Genomic DNA, 23,956 nt, shown 5'->3' on the forward strand with positions numbered 1-23,956 from the left:
ATCGGTTTCGCAATTGGACAGATACGCGTCTCATCGGAGTAAACATGCATTTCCTAATTATTTTCATCGACCGGTTTGATAGTCGTATTAATTATTGAATAATTATACGAAGCGAACGACATCGTTGAGTTCGTCCGCGTTCAGCGAATGGTATTTACCGTTTATGGTTATTCTGTTTACAGTTTCATAACTGTACGCGGGTGTACATAAAATTTCAGCCCTGGCTCTAAACCAAAACCGATATTACTCACTCGACAATGATCTTCGAGGATTGCGATCGGAAATGGGTCTCCGTTAACACTTCGAGCCTCGCCGATGAATTTACCGCGCATTGAAATCGCTCGACCGCTGTGAATTTTATTCAAAGAAACCGTATAGAGAGAAGAATTATTTCTCGCCGATTTCCACGTTTCTGAATTAATTACGCAAATATGCTCGATGGAACGGAGAACGAATCGAATTTCTCACTGTACGAATTTTAAGTCATAGCTTTGCATCAACTCTCAACCATCGTGGATTTCATTCAAAGAAACGTATAAAGAGGAATTACTTCTCGACGATTTACATGTTTGTGAATTAATTACGCGAACCTACTATTCTCGAATCTTTATTACGAGTTCCGTATCCGTAGTATTATAGAATGAATCGAACTCCTCACTGCACGAATTTTAAATCGTTCGATCGGTATTTCTATTGACCAGTGTCATGAATTTTATTCGAAGTAACGTACAAAGAGGAATTATTTATGGAAGATTTACATATTGGTGAATTAATTAGACGACTAGAGTTCTTGGATGTGTTCTCTTCCTTTGCGATACGAGTAAAGATCTTTATTATATACTCAACAGAGTGTGAATTTCGCGTTGTAGAAATTTCTAGTTTCTCAATTGTTAAAGTCGTCCAGGAATCGGTATTTTACTTCGAAACGCTGGAAGTTAGCCGATGCGTTTAAATCCACGGGGCTCGTAGCGTTAAAACAAACAAGGAAAGCTCACCTGGCGTTCCCTGAAACTCGCAAACGGATTGTTGAAGATTACCCCCGATTTTCACGCTCTCTTCTCGAACAATTCCGCTCGTCGTCCCTGCGATTCATCACCTTCTCTCTCCGTCTCTTTCTTTCTCTCGCTCCCTCTCGCTCGTTCTTCTCGTTCTTCAACGCGGCCAATCTTCCAGCAAGTTGTCATTTCGACATTAACCACCGTTACCGGCAACTCCGGTTTCGTTCCGTGGCGAATCGATCTCGTAAACATTCGCGAAGACCCGCGGGTTACACGCGTTCACAATGCAGCAACCGAAACGAACTCGTGGTAACTTCTGACGCGAAAAAGTTCTGACATAAACAAATACCAGAGTAAGGAAAATTCTAGCGTGGAAAAAGTATCGGCGCGAAGAAGATTCCAGGGAAAACGAAATATTCTAACGAACGAATCCTAACTTAAAAATATTCCAGCGCGAAAAGATACGTGAATGGAATTCTAGCTTGTAGATATCGTAGCGCAAAAGAATTTTGATGTAGAAAAATTGTAACCTAGGAATACTTTAACGTAAACAAATTCCAATCTGAAGAGATTCTACCGTAAAAGAAATTACAGCGTATAGGAAATTCTAGTTAGAAAAATTTCTACGTAAAAATACTCCTACTTAGAAATATTCCCACTTAAAAATATTGTAACCTAAAAATATTCCAACCTAAAACTATTCCAACCTAAAACTATTCCTACCTAAAAATATTCCAACCAAGAAATATTCCAACCAAAAAATATTCTAATCTAAAAACATCCCACCAAAAAAAATTCAATCGCAAAGAAAATTCTGGTCGAAAAGAATTCCAACAAAAGATATTCCATCTTGTTAAAATTCTACCATAAAAACTCTACATCCTAAAGAAAATTCAATGCCCAAAGAATTTCAGCGTAAAAATAATCCAACTGGAAGATATTCCCGGGTTGAGAAAAATTGCAGGGCAACTTCGGCGCGTAATCGTTCGTTCGGTAGGTGCGTTCGCGCGACAGTTTCGCACGAGACAATTACGTTCGCGCGATCATCTCTCACCTGTAAGTCCGTGTACGCGCGTAACGCGTCGCGCGACGAGAAGACGAAGTCGGATCGCGCCATGCCGCGCCGCGCCGCGCCACGCCGCGCCACGCCGCGCCACGCCACGCCGATCGCCGAGCGAATCTCGAGTCGTGGCTAATCGAATGTAAGTCGATTAGTAATCACAGTAATCCGCGGCGGTCGCTCGGCCGATTTGACGTACGGGTGAGTATCGTCGGCGCGATCTATTCTCGCGAGCGAAGACCGGGCCCGACATCGCGGCGATCGGGACAAGCGGACTGGGATAATCACAGTAATCGCGGTCGGAGCGATCGATCTGCCGTTAGTCCTGCGCTCTGGACGTAAAATCAGAATGGTAGCGCGAAGGGGCTTCCCGAGTTACAATCGCCCATTCATTAATGCATAATCGGTTGGCCGGAACACGCCTAAAGCCACGAACCGCCGCGGGCTGTTCTGTACGCGTAATACGTGTTTCTCCGGCGACCGCGTGCTCTTATTTCGTTTCCACGATTTTAATGGAACGTTCGTACGGAGTTTACTGTAACCACGTAATGACACGGCGCGCGTCATTATAAATATACTCCGCGTAACCGTATCATAATTGACTGGCTAATGGTCCTTGGGCTCCGTTCTCGCTTTGGCGGCCCGACGTTACCGGTCCTCGAAAAATTCTTACGTTGTATCGTTTTTGAGAGTTTACTCGATTCACCGTTTCGAGTGTTTGCAATATCGTACACGCGACCACCGTTACACGACTATGTACTGTGCACCGCTGACAAGATGTCCCGCGGAAGAAATGCGAGTCTAATTGGTCAGAGTGCAAGAGACGTACCTCGGCTCGTGGGTTCTTATGTTACGTGTACTAATTGGGAGCGACGAGGAAACTAGACGAGACGTATCGAGACCGAGCGAGACGGTGCGAAGCTCCTGTGCAGTCTCGAGAACTCGCGAGGCGTGCACAGTAACTACGTTACCTCTCGTACGTGTTCGAACACCTTCGTAATCTCGAGGAATAGGTACGGACGAATAAAATATTCACTCGGTGGATTCTATTAAATAGGACTTTTATCGTCCAGATGAAAGTAAAATGTTACACATCGGAGTAAAATTGTTAATTCTGTTTGGTGTACAATTTTTGTCCAGCTGCCAAAAACAATTTGGGTCATAGATGGCCAGTAATTTATAGCTTTGCGCAATAGTTAGAGCTTGGAGATAGTAGTAGTTGCGTGTCGAAAGAAATCTTGGAAGATCCTGGAACCTACGCGTATCAAACGCGTCCCACTCAATCGTTCAAGGCAAATATTGTCTAAGCAGTATACATAATATGTCGTAAAGTATGCCAACGCCATGACCAACTATGGAGATTGGTCATGTTCTTGCGTACACGGGTAACAATACTTTTCATGTACCTTCTGGCCTACTTATTTTCCCATTTTACGTGTTTATCGATACATAATATGCCATAAAGTATGCCAAAACCATCATCGACAATACTTTCCTGCATGTACACGCAACAATCCCTCTCGTACACTCTCTAATCCACTCATTTTTCCATTTCACATATCTATCGATACATAACGTGACACAAAGTATGCCAAAACCATCATCGACAATACTTTCTTGCACGTACACGCAACAATCCCTCTCATACACTCTCTAATGTACTCATTCTTCTCATTCTTTATTTCTACATTCTTCATTCTATTTCACATATCTATCTATCGATACATAATATACCACAAAGTATACCAAAACCATAATCGACAATACTTTCCTTGCATATACACTTAACAATTCCTCTCGTACATTCTCCGATCTACTTATTTTCCAATTCTTGATCCATCCTACGTATCGACGGTCTCCCGTGACAGAGCCGTAATGTCGCGGCCATAACTCCCGTGGCTAACAATATTGTCGCGGCTGGGACGTTCATTACACGGGCCGGCGGTCGGTCGCTGTAATTCTTGAGCAAATATCCCCAGTGAGGCAGCTCCGCGCGACGATCCCCCGCGATAAACAGCTCGGATCCTCTCCCCACCCGAGGCTGGACCAGTCCTTAATCGAAAAACTTAAGTTCCTCGAACGGTGAAGCCTCCTCCGGCCGTCTGTTGACCCGTGGATAGCCGCCGGTTACGTAACGGTGAATCCGTTCGATGTGACCACTGCAGTGCCATACACTCTCCCGCGGCCGTTTACAAGTCGCCGGCCAATGGTCTTTCAGCGTGCACCGTGAGCCACGCCGCGGTGCTACTGTGCCCTCTGTGCTCGCTCTCTTTGTCCCTTTCCGCGTGCATCTTATGAATACACAAATTGCGCCCGGGCCTCGCGCGGGGCCTCATTTACGCGGACGGACCGCTTGCGAGAAATTCGCGGCGATACGATGACACGGTGCTCGTTGTTGCTACGTCCGATTGAAATTCACGGGTCGGGAGACCCTGTTAAATAAATTTACGGTGTCGTCTCGCCGATAATCGATCACGGCTCGGATCTCAGCCGCTGGAACAAAATCTGATATCGGGTATCGGATTCAGCTTGACTTTCATTGTCTCCTCGTTTTCTCCCTACCGGCTTACGGATCAGTTTCGTTTCGAGGAAACGTTTGTGAATTTTTAAATAGAAATTTTCAGGTACTCTTATCGGAGAGAAAACTTTGAGCATTTTTTTGCAAATGTTCCAGTCGGAGTATTCATGGTGGAAATTTATGGTGCGTTGCGGTGCATTTTGCAATGCATCGTATGCAGTGGTACGACTTGTGTTTATATCGTACAGGAGATACGAAGTAATAAGTGACTTTGTAAGAGGTATTCGAAGGAAAAGATCGAAATACCTAGATTTTTGAGGTATTTGGAATTCTTTTGCTGGTGGTGAAGAAAGTATTTGTTATAGGGGAACTTTTATTTATTTTTTTTGTACGTTTTATTTATTCGTTCTTGGAGAGCGTAGGTCTCATTTTCTCAGGGATTGATATTTCGATAAACGATCACTTTTTGCCAGCGAACGTTTCAGAGTTCCGCGAACGTGTATACTGTAGCAAATTATATTTTACCTGTCACCGAGTCCTTGGACTAGAACTAGGTCTACCCTAACGGATCCGCGCGGCTGGGAAAGACCGTTCTAGTTTCGAGGCGCGTCCTTGGTCGTGTTATACTTACTTTTAAGACAGGTTTTATATACGATAACAGTACACGATGCATAGATCGTTTAATATATCGACGGTACAGGACTGATCGTTGTTAATCCATTAAATCACATGTGCTCTCGTTCGAAGACTCTTGAGATACCGAGCGTTTACAACGGTGAACAATCTCGTCTCTCTTTTAGTTCATTAAACGGTTTTTTATCTGTTCCGCGCAGACGTACGTCTACATAATTAATACACACGATTACAAGCTCTCGAGTAGAATAGAATTTCGTAGCTTCGGGGACGTTCGACGAACTCAACGGAACGTGCAAAATATTTTTAAACGGACACATTGTAGAGCTCGACGAAGAGCACATGTTACACGATGTGGCAGATGCTCGTCGCTCGGGACCGAGCGAGGACACATATCGAGTACAGAGGTAACATCGATATTCTCTCAAATGTCTTAAATCTTAAGTTCAGTACTATTATTTTTTATGAATGGTACGATCGTTTCAAACGTTACTTCATTCGCTTACTTTTTGTTCTCGACAACGTACGTTTGTCCAATAATTACCAAAAATAAGGATTTAGAAATTTCAACTTCCAAAAACTTCGAAAATATGAAACGCAAGAAAACAATCCACTCGAGTCTATTCCAATAGCTTCGATTAGTCGTTTACCTATTAATCGTGCAAACATATACAAGGTATTCGAATAATACAACAATTATCCAACATCAAACTTCATTTATTTGAGCAGGTATAAAGCAAATCGAGGATTCGTTAAACATTTCAGTGTCTCGCCATACTCTATCATACTCCACTATACTCTACCACACTATATCATACTCTATCATACTCTATCACCCTCTACTACACTCTATCATACTCTATCATGTTCCACCATATTCTACTATACTCTACCATACTCTATCATACTCTACCATACTCTACCATACTCTACCATACTCTACCATACTCTACCATACTCTACCATACTCTACCATACTCTACCTCACTCTACCACACTCTATCATACTCTATCATGTTCCACCATACTCTACCATACTCTACCACACTCTATCATACCCTATCATACCCTATCATGTTCTACCATACTCTACCATACTCTACCACACTCTACCACACTCTACCATACTTTACCACACTCTACCCACTCTACCATACTCTACCAATACTCGTTATTCGTCACTCGAGCGAATGCGGAGCTCGCTATTCCGTTATCGAGTACAAGCCAGCCCCGGTGGAGCCTTCCCCGATCTTTCCCGTGCGTGTCACACGTAGCGAAGACAAATCCTTTCCTCTTCGAACGGCGCGGCGGTACAAGTTAGATAAAAATGAAAAAAGCATCGAAATGCTAAGCAGCGGGAACGTCCGGCTCCGCTGGATCGTGCGCACGCGAGAACGCAGCCGGAGCGATACGATTCGAAAAAGGAACTGAGACAGTAACGGTACCTACGGTAACGTGTGCCGTAATGCCAATTTGTTGGCTCGGACGGTTCTTGCGTTCGCTCCTCGCTCCGTTGTCCACGCCGTACCGCCCTCCTCCTTCACCTTCTCCACCTCCACCAACTCCCTCCTCCACCACCACCACCACCACCACCACCATCACCTCCACCTTCGCCTCCTCCGCGCCCGATTTACCTGTGCACGTTACACCCGAGGCACAATGGATAAATTGGACAAAAGGTACAAGAGAACCGAGCGGGGCGGGCCGGGAGGTTGCCGAACGTGCGCACCGGCCCGAGAAAGAATGTTATTGTGAAGATCGGGCGGACGTTTCTTCCCCATATTTCTTTTTTTTTTCTTCTCCCCACCGCTCCTCGATCCTCACCGCGGTCGTTTCTTCGAGCGAAGGTGGATCTTTTTTTCTTTTTCTTTTTTTTTTCTCTCCACCGGTGCCGGTCTTCTTCGAACCCGGCTCTCGCGATGATCGGTTCTCGCGGGGACGTTTCGTTGTCAGTGGAAACAGTTTTCGGTATCGTCTTCGACCAAACGTCGAGACTCTCCTCTGACGATAAATTTCTCGAACGTGATCGGGATTATCAGGGAAAATTACGGTATCGGGGTATATTTTGCCTTCGTGTATCGATTTCTCCATGATTCACAGCTTGGCTCTGGGATCGAACGCGAGCAATTAATTGAAAATCGTTTTGGGTTCTGACGGTGGCGATCTGATGAGCAGGATCGACGTTGACAATGAGGGTTGCATCCTCGATGGAAGTGCGTTACGGTCTGGTAGCGAAATCATGGGTCGAACATCCAGGGGTTAGGTCTGGTTTAGGTCTGAAGTTGTCTTCGATGATTCGAATAGAATCAGAGGAATAATTTCCAGTCAGACTTCCCGATAGAGGTGTATACTAGGAAAAGATACTATAGTTTGTGATTTTTGACGAGTGAAGTTGTAGATGAAACCCTAGGAACCTATGAGTACTACTGTGCAGATGACTTGTACTCATTGATCATTGGGAAGGACTTCAAACGGAGACTTTTATTATTATCTGACTTTTGCAGAATGATGCTCTGCAAGTACCTAACAAAGTGTGCAAAACATTAGTATGTACTTACTCGACAATTTCAAAGACATATAATTAAAACTATAAAGCTTCAGTATACGTTGGAAAGTCAGAGCAGCGTCATCCAAGTAGCTTTGGTATCGTAGGATCTAAATTTACGAGTAGCTTAATTTTTTAAACATGAAAGTCAAAGATGATCTCTGTCAGTTGTTTTACATATCGGTGTACGAATAAATCAACCCTTCCGCGATTTTATTTCTCGTGTTTAATTATTCCTCGGAGAAGAGACGCAACTCTATCATCGAACCTAAATGCACATGGATTATCAAAACACGGGTAGGACCGGTCGTTAGGATTTGGTATCTCATAGACCGGTCCAATTCGCGAATCGGAATCGGAGGAGAGAACGATGCCTCGTCTACCGATTTCGAATCTGTGTCGGGGCGGTCAGGCGCCATTAATATTCCCGCGAGTTGCGCCTCGGCGTCGCTCGAATCGTTTTACACGGCCAAGATACATTTATCGCGAATATTACACGAAGTTCAGGGTCAGTATCGTCGGGAACTCGCGTGGAACGTGAGGAGGGTCGAGTTAGGAGGATCAACGTGCCAGCTCAGCAATTGATCATCCGGAGGACCTCGCATGAGGTAGATTAAGTCCAGGCTCGTTCAACCGGCGGAAAGAAATATAGAAACCTAATCGCGCTCTCTATTTCGCATGCAGGTTGTTAATGTGAATTCCAAATCGGTGTCGTGGCGATCGCGTTAAGTGGTATCGTTCGCTAGCAGCTAACGACGCGATGGATCTCGGCGTTCGTGACCCGATATCCGAGATGTTACCCCGCGATCGAGCGATCGTGCTCGTTTCAATGGTTTTCGTGTTAATTGTCGATCGAACGCCGACACCGTACAGTAAATACCGGCGTTTCACACGCGATACAATTATACCGGGGGAATCGGAGTCGGTGTGCAACTATATCATTTTATTTCCTGATTCGCTCCGCGATTCTATTATCCGGGAACGAATATTTGCCGGCCGTGACACTCGACGACTTCGAATTACAGTAATTCCTCGTTAAAGCGTCGCCTTTGTCCCTCGATAAAGCGTGGGAAACTCCCACTATTGTTTACGGTCTTTAGCTCGAGCGAACGACGGCTGTAGATTTGAAAATCTTGCGGTGGGACTTTGAAGCGATGTCACCTGCTTATCGGTGTGAATTTTTATTTTACATTTCTCATTGTATCTTCGTAAGAGTGTTATCGATAGATCGGTAAGATTGTCCCGTTTAAAACGAGCCCAAACACGACCTTGTTCGGACTAGTTTCGATTGCACAAAAAATTTTTCAAAATTTCTTTGCATACACACCAAAAATGGAAAAATAGTCCGAGCACGGTCGTGTTTGGGCTCGTTTTCACCGGGAGAATCTCGCCAATGCTTTGAGAATACTCTCGCGAACGTGCAAGGAGAAATAAACAAATTTTTACGTCGCGTTAACCAGGCCCCATTTCGCGCAATCCTTTTTTACCCAATTATTTGACGCCTCGTCGAAATTCGACGAACAACCACGGATATAAAAATGAAAGGCAATCTCCGTGACGATATAGAAGCAAAATAATACCGTGTAACTCTTTCATCGAAAAAATTCATTCGTACACCCAAGTGATTTTCGTGTCAGGCGCGCTTCAATCTTGTACCTTCTTACTTACACAAAGTAGACGTGGTAAGCTGCAACCAATCAGATTTTTCCAAGCACGGTATCGATCACTCTCGAGCTTATCGTGGTCGATCGAAGGTCGAACATTTATCAGAGCCGAGAGACAAGTATCTGGAACATGGTTCCAGGATTTTGCAAACCGGGTATAATTCGCGCGAACGCGTGTTCCATGATGTTGTTCGCCAGACGCTAGTCAGCCTCGGTTATCTGATACCACGTCCGTAGGTATTTGCTTATTCCCTTGGAAATAAAACGAACCCGAGAAATCGAATCGTCATTGCAGACGTTTCGCATTCTCCCGTGTCACGTCTCGCGCGTTATATTGTTCCATTATCGACGATCGATGCGGGTGAAGGTATGCGCCGTTGCAAAGTGACTTAGAGGAACTCATCGATCGCGCAAGTGTGTCATCCGACAGGTTGAATATCCTTAAGCCTCGTTCATCCGCGCACTGTGCCGGGGACAGACCGGAACGCCCTGCCACTCCCCGGTAGTTGTTGCTGAATGTTTATCACCGTTGCAGTCGGCTGACATTTGCATGATAACAGGTTGCACGTGTCATTGTTCGATCACACGGTTGCGGGATAGCTGCATAATTTTCAGGAAATCGTGTTGCAACGCGCGACACCGTGGCAAATATTTGTGTCGCCGTTAACCGGCCCTGAACATTTTCCAGTCGACGCTGGACCGATGTGTGGTTTGTTTGTTGCAAAAGTGACACAACTAACGCTTCATTCCAGCAACCTAGGATCCTCTTTAGGGTACCTTTGCGTAACTTATACTTTCAATTTTTTAAAGTACAGTTACCTCGACTGTTATATCTGTGTATTATGAATATATTTTTTGTCGTTGAGAAAGTAATGAAACGAGGGTCTAGAACGAAGGTCGTCTTTAGAACGAGTTTGGGTAACGTATTATAGTTTATCACAAGTGTGACGATACAAAGATCTCGATTAGAACGTGCGTACATCGAAGATAAAGAAACACCAGAATTGAAGCCCACGAGAGCGGGGTATAATAATTTATATCGTGTTCAACGTTTGTTGCAGAAGTTGAGCTGGTCAAACTGCCGGAAGACACCACCTTGGCAGGCTTCACGCCTCTGATGTCGAATCCTCAGGATCCTTGTTACGCGAAGAAGACTGAAGATATCGTAAGTATTTCGTATTATATCACGTAGTTTCATTACTATTCAAAGTAATCGATATTTCAAAACAAAGTTGATATTTTACCAGACCCGTCACAAAATTATCGAATAAACTATTTTCATTTTTCTCGTTGGAATCAGTTTTTGATGAAAAATCGAAGCAATATCGACTGAATAATTTCGCGAAAAGTTTCACATACGTTTGAGACATTTTTGACACAAAGATTTTAAGCGTACAATTTAAGAATGCTTCCAAATTAATTGCTTTCGGTTCTTCTTTTTCTTACGATAAGAAACAGAAAAATGACTAATGGATAATTTTGTTCATCCGTGCACGGTTCCTGTTTGCCAAAACGTTTCAATTAAGAGTTGTACGCGAATTGAAATTGCGAGGTAACTCGCGTTTCGTTTCTCGGTGTCTCAATCCAGACTCGTATTCCAGGAAGTCGCCCAAGTGTGCCTCAGGATAAACAAGATTCTCTTTTTCGGGCAAGTGTTCCTCTGCGGGCTCGAGACACCGGTGTTGAAGTTACAGAAGAGCGAGACTGGTATCAGTGAGTACGTCTCCGTAGTCGAAGCCTCCAGCACAAGCACCCCAAGTTCACCCCCGGAGCAGGTAACTAACTCATTCAGAAACTTGGTCCAAAGTAAATTAAACGCACGAGCGAATCGCGTCCGCTTAATGCGCGCAGACCTCCTCCCATCGATTCGGTTGCCAACAAAGAGTTTCATTACGAACGACGAGAGTAATTTTTATCCCCTCCGTGAAATATTCGTCCGTTCCTTTCTCTAACGGACTTCAATCGTACGAGAGCGGTACCGTTCGAAAAATGATTAGATGGTGATCGTTGGATCAATCAGGAACGAAAGAATCAACGTCTTGGTAACACAATGCCATGCGATACGTTTCAAATTTTTTTACTGATTTTTTCAACTCGCGCGGTAAGTTGTCTTAGAATTGTACAACATCGACAAGAAAATTTATGGAAACATGGATCTGCAAATGATTCGAAAAGAAATACTAATCGTGAGGTAGTATAATGTAAAATAATGTATCGGAAGAATTTAAAAACATTAATTCTATATTGGATTGAAAATTTTTAAGTATTTAACGAGTCGATAGAGAAAGGAACACAATCTTCATTCCATTATTTTGAAATAATTTTAGCTAAAGATAAAGACTTTTGCGAACCTCGAGTACAAAAGTACACAAAGGAAGACTTCGATTAATTTTAAGTGTTCGATCAAAGATAGTAATTACTGTAATCGTTCCCGAAAATGTGGCTACGTTATAAATACAAAAGATTTTCTAATTATTCGGAGCGATTCGAACGACACGGATTTGAATTCGGTATGTATTTCTCGTCGTAATAGTTTGTATGCAATAACCGCGATTTCGAGAAAAGAAAAGTAAAACGAGTCACCGATCCAATTTGTGGAAAAGTAATAACAGTAAGCGGACCGAGGTACTCGCTGCGAATTGAACGAAGAGGGAGGGGAACATTTTCCCGGAAATTGGTCGTACACAGAGCCAGGTAATCGGTTCAAACGAAATCATTCCATTTTCAGAGTGACTCGGAGCTCCTTGTGGAAAGTTACAGCGAGGGCGAAGACGAGCCTCTTTCCACCTTGAAGGTATTACCCTCGTGCACAGACGTACCTGACGACACCACTATGCCCGTGGCCACCGTTGAGATAAGATCGCTGATCGAGAGGAAAGAGGAACTGGAAAGGCGGCAGCGGAAGCAGGATCATCATCGACAGCGAGTACAGGTGAGTACCAACCACGTAATCCCTCGAGGCTGTGCTGTTTACTCGTTAAACACTTAGGATAGATCGATGATCCATCGATCCGCTCGATCGATAGAGTGCGCCGATGGATCGGCACTTACTACGTCGTTACATTGTTATTTTCGGTCGAGCTCGAGACTAACGGGACCGAAATATTTTTTTTAATCGCAATTTTAATAATTGCACCCGTGCACGTGCAATGGAAATTAGAAATTCATCGACGTTGAAACACTCGCGAATTTGTCCGAAATTAATGTCGGAAAATTAAACCCTACGGGATGCAATAAAATATTGTTCAATTATATATTTATTAATTACTCACGCAAGAAAGAAAATCAGATCCAGCGAATGCTTGAAATATTCTTTAATTATAGATTTATTGATTTCAACCCAGGGGTAGTAGTAATTAGATATTAAATTTTCCAGATACTCGTCAGTAGCTTGTAACTGATGTACTTATTGTATTGTAATTGGGTATACCGTGTTGTACTTTATACCTGATGTACCATTACAATAGAAACACTTGTTACTTTTCCCATTTCTCGCGTTGCTCACAAGTGTTCAGTAAAGAACTTCGGATAGCTGAACATTTCATCGTCAAATTTCATTTCCAACACCCCCACTCCTTCAGACACGTCCACTTCTTCAGACACGCTTACTGCTTCAAATACGCCCCCTTTTCGTACACGCCTTCCTTCGTACACGCCCTCCTTCGTACACGCCCTCCTTCGTATACGCCCGCTTTCGTACACGCCCTCTTTCGTACACGCCCTCTTTCGTACACGCCCTCTTTCATACACGCCCTCTTTCGTACACGCCCTCTTTGGTACACGCCCTCTTTCGTACACGCCCCTTTCGAACACGCCCCTTTCGGACACACCCCGTTTTATATTCGATGATCAAAATGGGAGAAATGTGAGATGATTTTTAATCGTGTGTCGAGCATTCGGTGAACGGAGGAATTAAGACAAAAATGTAATTTCGAATATAGAAACTGCAGCGTAAAATAGAAGAAAAATGTTACGTAAATACGATAGCGGTATAAATGCTGATGTTATTTACCGAGTTACGTCGAGTTGAAAACAATATTGCGGAATGCCTGTAGGTTGAGTCAGATCAGCATCGAGTACAATTTTCTTTAATTCTTCGCAATTTGACGTACGAGGTTTGAAATTTCTACGTTGTTGTAACAATGTTAACAATTTCGTATCGTAGTTTCCGTTTCCTTTTACTCGCGCAGTTTCGTCGAGTTCTGTATCATCGATCTGCAACGAAGAACATTTTACGAAACGAAAATTTGGTAAAATACAGAAAATTGAATTGTCGATGCGCGGTTAAAACTTGTCCACACGTTCATACGATCGAACAGCCAAACTGTTCCGAACACGATTCGAGCCGATCGGTTTCGCCGTGCCTTGATTCCAATTTTTCCACGAAAAGAAACAAACCGTACAGCACGCGGTCGGTGTACGCGGTAACCATCGAACCACGCGGAGTGGGGGTTAACACGGTTTTCCACTCCGTCTTAAAACATATGAATTTCAATGTTCCAAATTGTACACGACCGGGCGGGTATCCCGGTTCGTCGAGTCTCTTTCGTTCTCGGTTCCCGTGTGTTTCGCTTCCACTTCTCGTGTGTTTCGCTCCCAGTTCTCGTCCCTTCTCGAAGGGACGTTCCAGCTGGCGGGCCGTGTGGAACCGAATCGACACCTCCAAATTTAGCTCGGGTGGGTCGAGCCTTCTATAAATAGAGCCGTCAGGTCGATATCGCCGCTCGATGATTCTCCGGTCGAGATATCCGGTCGACCAGTTGTCTCGCGTTTCATCCCTCGTCTCTCTCTTTCTCTCGGTATCTTCATTCGTGTCTCCCCCACGCGTTCCTCTCTCGTTTCTACCTTCGCGCCGCCACGAAAGGGCCGACAAAGTGAGCGAAAAACACGCTCGCGGGGGCCTAAGTCGAACTAAATCAAGAGATTACCGGGACACGTCGGTCGGTGCGTACCGTGTGCGCGCTCTTTCGCCCCGTTTCGCGACTCGTTTTCAGTTCGCCTTCTTCGTTTCTTTTCGCTACACACCAGGTAACCCCTTTCACTTGGTCCTTTTATTTCGAGGTTCTGCTCGTTCGCATGGGCGCGCGGCGCGGCGCGATCGCAGCACGCAAACCCGCCGTTTTTATTTACGGCATCGGTGCTCTTCCTTTTTGCATATTTATTATCGAACAACCGCTCGGGGCCGGATTTTGTGCGTACTATGTGGTCGCCGGCCCTCCATCTTTCCCCCCTCCGGCAGGCACGCTAAAGGATATTTTTCTCTCAAATGAGACGCAAAAGGAGCAAAAGAAACGCCGCCGAGTCTACGTTGCTCGGGTGTGTGTGTGTGTTTTTTTTAATAATTTTTATTTCCATTTTCCCCCCTTCCGCAACTTACGGTGAATTTTTGCTCACCGTGGTCGGTCGTTGGGAAATATCGATCGTTCGGAGTACTCGCGGAGAGACTTTTTCCTACGCAGGGGAGAATTTTAAAGATATTTCTGGAATAAATAACGCATCGACGAGGGCCCGGGGAACATTTGTTTCGCGATCGTGCTCGGTTCTACGATGCTCGTTGTGCCCTTTTTGTCGCGGTATTTTAAGAAATTTAGACCGAATAACGCGTGCATTTTATTACGATCGAATTCGCGGATGACTCGATACCGTGTAATTCCACGGTCTGTTATTTCACGGTACCGTGTGCTTGAAATACGCTTCGCGAATTAATATCGTCGTTGCACTTTCGCATACGCTCAACCGCTGGGAAATAACTATCGAACGCGTCCCTCGAGTTACAATTCGATACTTAAAGAATTCTTCAAAGATTCGTACAGATTTGTACACACTCTCGTTACATACATTTCTAAAATTACAATTCGGTTTGTAAATTCTTCGAAAATTCGTTCAGATTAGTTACAAATACTCCAACTCGCGTATTTTACTCCACGAATCTCTATTTTCACCGGTAATACTTTCCAGAAAGGACGCACAGCCCTCGAGTTTAAAAATTACACCTCGACTCGTTAGATATTTTTTCCACCGACACTGCCACGATCCAGATCTAAGTAAATATCACCAGCGTCGTCCGACGTCTGAATTCACTTCCCCAAACTTCGCGGTAATCCCCTCGCGCCCCATTCATCGCAAGATCCCCTTAGGAAGCTGACGTTCGCCTCGCCCTCGTACTATTTGGATTATCTTCCTCCGGGTGGACTTATTTTTTTTCCCCTTCTTTTCTTTTCTTTTCTTTTCTTTTTTTCTTCTTCTTTTTGTTGCACGTTCCCCGGGAAAAGGGAGGCAAAATAAATTCGCCTCTATCGGTTGAATTTTTGCCAGCCGGGTTTATCGGGGCCGAGGTTCCAAAGGGGGAACACGGAATATCATCCCGGAGTATAAAGTTACCCCGGTTGGACGACGCACGATAGAGGGTCCTGCTGACAAGCACGGTGTGTTCCCGCGCCGAAATAAAGGACACTCTCGATATCCTGTCGCTACATACCTCGGTAGTCCGTGTTAGATCGGCTCTCGAACGCCGTTGTATCGCCGCTCGTTCTTCTTTTCTGCGGTATCGAGTCGCCTTTTTCGACGCCCCTCGCTCCCCGGCGACGTTTGCTTCTTTTTACGAACCTCGATAAGCCGCCATCGCGTCCACCTTGTAACGCGATATCGGTAATAGTCGCCACGGGGAAATTCCACGACGAAATTCCGTTCCAACTTGCGAACGATTCGAGTAAACTTTACGTTTACTCGAACCGGTCCGTATCGCCGGGAGAAGTCCATTTCTTTCAAATTTTTTCCAATTCGAAATCACGGCCGAGGAGAACGCCACGAAATTAAGAACGCCTTACTGTACCGATTATCAGGGCTTTTGATCGTTCGTGTAATTGTCTGGGTATTCGGAAAGAAGAATTGAAATTGAAAAGGGTATGATTGTATCATTGTGGCGAAGGTAAGGAGAAATTTTACAGAAATTTTTCTTCTTCCAGAGGTGACTATTTACGCGTGGAAGAATTGTACGAAGGAATATTTTCTGCGTGAAAAAATTCTATAGTAGAAAGTTCCTATGGTAAAAAAATTCTAGGTAAAGTCTAATTTCCCACAAATATTCTCTCGATATTAAGACTTCTGCTTTGCGTAAAATTAGAGCTCTAAACCATCGTTTGAATCAATACCAATGGTACGGAGACCGCATCAATTTTTCACTATTCAACTTGTTCTTCAGTTTCAAATATTCGTTCCAAAGTCGCTTAAAATCTCCAGCGATCCTCAAATATCCAAATTCATTCCCAAAAAGGGTACTCTCAATTATCGAACCGAGCGTTTAACGAACTCGAGCTCTCAAAGGAGAGCAGAGCTCCAAGTTCACAGCATGGACGAATTTTAGCATACTGGTTGGTTAACGGCCCCCGTATTTATTCGTCGCGACGTTCAACGATAAATCACGCGGTTCTGGTTCAAGTTCGCGCGTCCGTTACCTCGTCGAAATTCAACGCGCGAAAACCGCGTTGTTGTAACCGTAACGAAAAATTAACGACGCGTGCGCTCACGACGGATAATTAGCCCGTTTCGCGAGACGTCGGCACTTTTACGTTCAATTCCGGTAAAAACGGTACACGCAGCGCGCGAAATTCGCACGAAAACGCGTCGCGACGGCCATTAACGCGCGCTCGCGTCGTTCCGGCCCCACCTTTTTTTTGGATTCTCGGGGGGGTCGTCGAGGTTACAGGGACTCGAATTAAAAGGAAATTAGGTGTACGTCCAGCGACGTCGTTTCTCCAGCCGGTTTCGACGACGCGACGCGTAACCGCGCGCGCAGAAACGTTTCAAGCTGATTAAATTTAAAAAGCGAACCGCGCCTTTCTTCGCGAGAGCGCGTCGCGGGGGAATTTAGGGCAACCCCTCGACCAGTGACATAATTGAACGGCACAGGTGGAACAGGTTCCAGCCACGGAAATTGTTCCAGATGCGTGCGAACACGTCGAGCGGTGCTTTCGGCGGCGCGATAATTGACGCGCGAGTTCCGCGCGGTGTCCGCGCGGGGCCAGGAGGATCACCGGGTCGTCCCAGGAGAGATGGGTTCAGTTTCCATTGCAATTATCGGCCCGGCGAATCGACCGTGCGACGAAAATTGGGGACTGGTTTGCTTCGGTGTCGTTTGCACGTTTCTTTTCCCCCATTTTTTTTTTTTTTTTTTTTTTCATCTCGAGACTCGTTTCGCTCGCTTTAGTGCACACTCGCGATTAACGTTACTCCTGCGGAGCCTCGAGGGTACCAGCGCACGTGTACGTTCAGCTTTCAGGTTATTTCGAGTACTTTACTCGCGGACGTGGTCACCGAGTTCGCGAATTTTTCTAATCGAGTTTCTTCGCTATACACGGACCTACCTCGCGTGTTGAGTTTATTCGTTCGTTTCTCTTGAAAATCGAATCAATTTCACGAATATCACACCGATGTGTAATACCGTAACCGTGGAAATGGATTCTCTGTGCGTGAGGCGGTGTTGGGGTCTCTTCCGACCCACGCCAGGATATCTCTATTTGCGGTGTAAGATATGGCATTAATGTTATATTCTTCCTGTGACTGTTTTATCATTAGATATTCCTCGAGTTCACTATAATTTACCACAATCCGAGAAACGAACGGTAGACTTTATCTACATTTGTATCCACCTAATATTCACTTCATTATACAAAAAGAAAGTACCACTCTTTTATTCTCATCGAGCAAATGCACCATAATACGTTACAATTTGAGAAACGAACGTTCAGTAGATTGTATCCACGTTTTCATACTGACTCAATATTCATTTTGAAAGAAAAATAACCCTCCATTATCCGCATTTAAGCGAGTAAATAGTGAACACGATCGGAGCGATTTCGAAACACATTTCACGTCGAAGTATCATCTCTCGTCGTGTACTCACGGGAGGCCCGACGAAAGTGGAATATTAATAGCGTGGATCTAATCCCGCAATCACGCCTGAAATTATCATTACGACTCGCGAGATGGATCGCGGCAAAACCTCGTATCGAAGTTTCGCACGAACGCGGGGCCCGTGGCCTCTCATAAGGAGCGACACGTTCGTCCGAATTAACGGTTCCGTTCGTCGTTTTTATCGCGCATCCTAAATGATTCTCGCGAGCGTACTTAATCCACGGGGCCGCGTTACACGGAACTGCTTTTCGTCGGGCACGTCTCCGTTCTACCGAGTCGAATTTGCATTTTCGTGGCACCTGCTCTTTTCGAGCGTCTTTGCATCCGTTGATCCACGAATACAGAGGGGGACACCTCGAACACCTTCTACAAACGGCGGAGGGAATGATAAAAGAATTCGGACGAACTCGAAGGACGAAACGTATTACAAAATCATTTCACTTTACAAATCGTACGGATTGCAAGCCGGTGAAAACCACACGAAAGTCTCGCGCGGATGTGTTCGCTCCCATCGTGAATTGTGACTAATTAATCCTTCGTCTACGATAACCCCCCATCGTCCCCTCGATACAATCTTCGGGTCTTGGTAGTCTTTTTTTTTTCTTTTTTAGCTTCTTCTTTTTTTCTTCTTTCATCCAGTAACCCGTCACGGTTGGTCGATGAACCTCTCGGGATCGCCGATCTAGAACGTAGCCGGAGGGGGCCTGTGCTCGCGGGGAGCCTTCCGAAAATATTTCGAGCGGCGCGTTTCTTGCGGAAACCGTCGAACATCGGACTGCCTAATTGCGGGTACCGTTACGAAAGGGTCATTTGATTCGAAGGGAACGTTCGAGGGCAAATACAACGGCGGTTACGTGTGTTGGAAAAAAATTATAACACTTTGGAGATTTTAACGCGTGGCTGGGATTTTGAATCGCGCGCCGGAGACTTCGATGCCCGAAATGCGTGTACTCGTAGAAACTGGGTTTTGTGGAAGAGCTTCCATCTTTTGAAAACATTCTCTAGTAACGAGTGATGTTCTAGAATTCGATTATACTTGTGTTTTTTTATATTTTTTCTTTATGTTGCAAAATTCGTATAGACACGCTTTGTGAAAACAAGTTAGCTATATTTTTCATTTCACTTCGTGTTTCTCCTTAATTTCTTCACGAAGTATTCGCGAGTTCAATTTGAATAAAAAATTGCCAGTTAATTTATATGTAGGGAATATCTGACGAGCAACAGAAGATATTGGAAAAATATTCTTACGAATTGTTGCTTGGTATGGAGAGGCGTTGAAAATTTTTTATGACACTTCTCTTCGTACTAAGTATTCTTTTTCAAAGTATAATATTTCGATACCTTGGATTCTTTCTGAGGAATGCCACCGTGTCAAAATACACACCGTAGATACAAAAGTATCGAACGATTCGCTAGTCTGAACCTCTTCGATCCTCTTCTCGATTTTCAACCGTATGAGACACTACTGTGAGTATCGTATCGTAATTTTCGTATCACCCGGTACGTTCACGCCCTTTGTAGCTTCGAGAACGTTGGTTAAATATTCCCCGATCGTTTCCGCCGAACAAAAGAAACTCCCCCGTCCGCGTTGGACGGTAATACAAATTTTTTGCGTTGTTCACTTTTGCAACAACAATCGATTCGACCACTCTTCGGGTGGAGATTTACGCGGTGGCGGGATAAGGAAACGAAACAGAGGAAAAAGAATGCAAACCAGAGATACGAACGTGACCGAATACCGTGGTAAATAATCTCGACTCTAGGTTGGCGCGTAAAAAAAGAAAAAAAGAAGAAAAAAGAGAGATAGAGAGAGAGAAAGAGAGAGAGAGAAAGGAAAGAGGAGAGAGAAAAAAAAGGAGAGACAGAGGGATGGGAGAATAAATTGCTTCTCGTGGCTACGTCCTTCGTATCATCGCGTATTACCGTTAACTCGGCCCTTGCGATTGCGATTGCCGTGGAATTCATTTCGTTCTTTTTCCACCCGTCCGCGGATTGCGCCCGGTCACCTTCGTCGTTCAACCGCGACGAGAAAACCCGTTCGATGTTCCGATCCGACCGAAGAAAACGAACTCTAAATATCATTAGATGCGCGCGGAGATCACAATCTCCGGTTACTTTCTACCCCTTTTCGAATTATTTCCCAGTACCTCGATCTTCGTTCGAAGGCGCGGCATTATCCGCCGATATTCCTGTAATCTCGCGGATGAAACACTGGGATTGCCGGGGAACGCGTTCGTAGCTTAGGGTAATAGGAACTCGACGCTAGCTTCTGCGGAGGCTTTGTAGTGGACGTTCATCGGGAAGGTTTCCACCGTGATGAAAATAACTCCGACGTTGTTTTTAAATTTTATTTATTCTTACTCGAGTTGCTCTTTTTCACTTTTAATTGCGCAAAGTTTCGAATCGCGCGATCGGTAACTTTTTAGCCGGCTCGTTGCTTAGCTTCGGTTCAATCCTATTTCGGAGGAGGGTTCGAACGAAAGATCGGAGTACCAGAATTTTTTTTGCAGGAAAGTTTACTTTAATACCTCTGTTATCGAGTCGAGAGAATTATCTGTTAGAATCTCTTCACAATTAAATCTAGAAAATCTTTACGAATTATTTAATTTTTAAAAAGGACGTAAAGGAAAAATCAAAACACCAAAATTTCTTTTGTATAAAAGTCTATTTTAATACCTATGTTATCGAGCCGAGAGAATTATCTATTCGAATCTCCTCACAATTACATCCAGAAAATTTTTACGAGTTATTCAATTTTTAAAAAGGACGTAAAGGAAAAATCAAAACACTAGAAATCTTTTGGATAACAGTCTAGTTTAATACCTCTACAATCGAGTCGAGAGAATCACCTATTAGAATCTCTTCACAATTAAATCCAGAAAATTTTCACGAATCAATTTTTAAAAAGTACATAAAGGAAAAATCAAAACACCAGAAATCTTTTGGATAAAAGTCTACTTTAATACCTTCACTATCGAGTCGAGAGAATTATCTATTAGAATCTCTTCACAATTACATCCAGAAAATGTTCACGAATTGTACAATTTTCAAATAGGACCCAAACGAAACATCGAAACGCCGGAATTCCTTTCACGCGAAAGTCCATTACTTCCACGGTCGATCGAGCGGAGAAAATTCGCTATTTGAATCTCCCCACAATTAAGTCCAGAAAATTCTCTGTCCCTGATTCAGCAGAATGGTACGCCACCCAATCAGAACCGCGTAAACATGTCGCGGTAATCGGAACGCTTTATGTGCTTCCCCCTTGCAAACGAAACCCGAGACACCCAAGTTGACGCGGGCAGCGCGGAGAAGCACCGACGACCTTTCAGCACGCCATTCTCTGCCATCCGCGAGATTTCTATTTAAAGGTTTATTATGCCAATTAAAGCTACCTCGTATTCTAGGTTCAAGGCAAGACTTTCCCCTCCATCGGTCTTTCTCTCCCCTCCTCGTTCAACCGCGGGCTTTTTCAACGCCGCGTGGACGTCGCCGGTTCCTCGAGAGTCTTTACGGGGTTCCGTTACCGCGTCGCGAAAATATCCTGGATATCGCATCCGCCGCCGTATCGAGTAGCGTTCTATAATAGGGAACACATGTTCAATTAGCGTAATGCGACGATAATGTGGCGCGTGTGTGCAACGGATAATACGACTCGACGGCTGCGCGCGTGCAAATTATCACCGTGAACCGACTGAAATCCCGATCTACCGACCCCCTCCGCTAACTTTGTAGTCGGTTCGAGGTTTAGGATTGGTAAATCGTGCGTCAAAGACGGGAAAAGTTTCCTTGGAACGAAAGCAACAGCGAGAGTTTCCATCCAGTAGGAAATTTTCATACGTTGGAGGTGAAATTTCGTTAAAATTTAGTACCTGTTGGTACGTCGAGTTGTAATTAACACTTATGGATAGTCTTGTGGACAGCAGTGTCTCGAGTATTGGTCAAATTCGTCTTGATATTCGTTGTACTGTTCGAGGGGTTCGAGTTCGGTCGGTTGTAAGATAAATTCTTCATTTTTGCTTCGTACATTGATAATCGGTTCGATTTTCGAATATTTTGCGAGTTATTGTGGATATCGAAATAGTTTTGTATACAATTGTGCTTTATTGTTCGATACGGTCAAGAGTTATTGATAGAATTTGTCGTTCGGATTCAAGATAAATAGTCATCCCCGCTACTGTGTTTCCTCGACTCGAGTGATCGTTATTTTCAAGAATGTTTCACTTTGATACGAATGTAAATATTCTTCGTCCAGTTGTTACGATAAATTCTGTTACCTATGCCTGGTATATCGATCACGTTCGAGCGATACAAAGAGTATCGTGTTCCGTCGCTACTCGGGATCGCAGAAATTCAATCGTTTCGCATCTCCGGGGTCGAATCGCGTTCTATTCGACGCAAAGGCTGCAATTTGTCAGTCATCGTAAATTACTTTTCTCTTCGTTGTCTGTTTGGCCACCACGAGTCGAGCAGCCCCGAAAAATAAAGCACCGTCTGGATCGGTTGCCTTGTTAGGAAATTTCGGAATACGAGAACGCGAATTATCTTCGAGTCTCTTCGTGACTAGTTTCACGTGTTGCTCGCAGTTTTTGCGAGGCTCGCCTTCATGCAAAACCACACCGATGACTGAAAGCACCGGCCAATTAGACCGATCGAAATTTCACGGTGGTTCTGAATCCTTAATATTTCTTTCGTCGAAGGAAACGGTAGATTGCTCTCCCGGGGTAAGCGTGTGTACGCGGATAGAACGAAAGGGGAAGTCTGCGAAGAATGGAGTAGGAGAAAAAAAATTTCCAGGGGGAAAAAGGGGTACCATGACGCGGGAGAACGAAGGTTTGCGAAATGTATGCATAAAAGGTTCCGACGCCGTTTCTTTCTTCGGGTTCTTCGACCTTTTTGCGCGGAATAATATTTAGATTCTTTTTTCCCGACGATGTCTCGGAATTAACGTTTCGCTAATTAAAACTTTTTCTTCCGCATCGGAACAATTTTATCGGTACGCTTTACATTCGTTTCGAAAATGAAGATTCATACATCGCTCTCGTCGTTTCCATTCGCGATCTCCTTCCACGTTCTTTCAAATTCTCTCCATTATCACTATTTTCCCATATTTGTCCTAACCCTGTCGCATCTGTTCTCAGCATTCTTCCATACTTTCTTAAAAAATTCTATCGTTTCCATTCTCAACGTTTTTCCACATTTTAATATTCCTATTCACTCCCAGTCCTCTATCGCGTTTCTTTAAACCCATTCCCATTATTTTTTCGCGTTTTCTCGAATCCATTCGCGTCTATTCCCGACGGACGTCTCGTCGCGCGCTCGTAACGTCCGCGGACGAAATACATTATTCGAAGCAATAATTGGCGACGATGGTCCCGGAGCTCGATGGTTGCCGGTAATCGATTTTTAACAGGATCGAGGCGCCGAGTTATTCTCCCGATTCGCCGAACGAAGGGAAACAAGGTCGCGTAAAAGTGCACGGCGGTATATCGAGCGATTTTTCTCACCGTGGACTTTTATCGTCGGCTTATGGAGTCGTTCACCGCGGGATATCCACGGGGCCAGTAAATATATATCGGTTAATGTTATCGTTGCAAACTACGAGCTTATAAAGTTACAAACAAT

At 44.4% G+C, this 23,956-nt stretch overlaps 1 protein-coding gene across 1 annotated transcript in view; it reads left to right on the top strand.

Moving 5' to 3' along the window:
* LOC143155286 (telomerase-binding protein EST1A) overlaps window positions 1-23,956 on the top strand; it is a 184,431-nt gene that overhangs the window by 113,887 nt on the left and 46,588 nt on the right. The window contains exons 21-23 of the mRNA XM_076327853.1: window positions 10,480-10,583; window positions 11,020-11,193; window positions 12,147-12,350. Coding sequence (XP_076183968.1) covers window positions 10,480-10,583; window positions 11,020-11,193; window positions 12,147-12,350 — 482 coding nt within the window. The remainder of the gene's footprint in view (window positions 1-10,479; window positions 10,584-11,019; window positions 11,194-12,146; window positions 12,351-23,956) is intronic.

This window comes from Ptiloglossa arizonensis, chromosome 2 (genome assembly GCF_051014685.1).
Source record: "Ptiloglossa arizonensis isolate GNS036 chromosome 2, iyPtiAriz1_principal, whole genome shotgun sequence".
In the NCBI taxonomy this organism is placed as follows: Eukaryota; Metazoa; Arthropoda; class Insecta; order Hymenoptera; family Colletidae; genus Ptiloglossa; species Ptiloglossa arizonensis.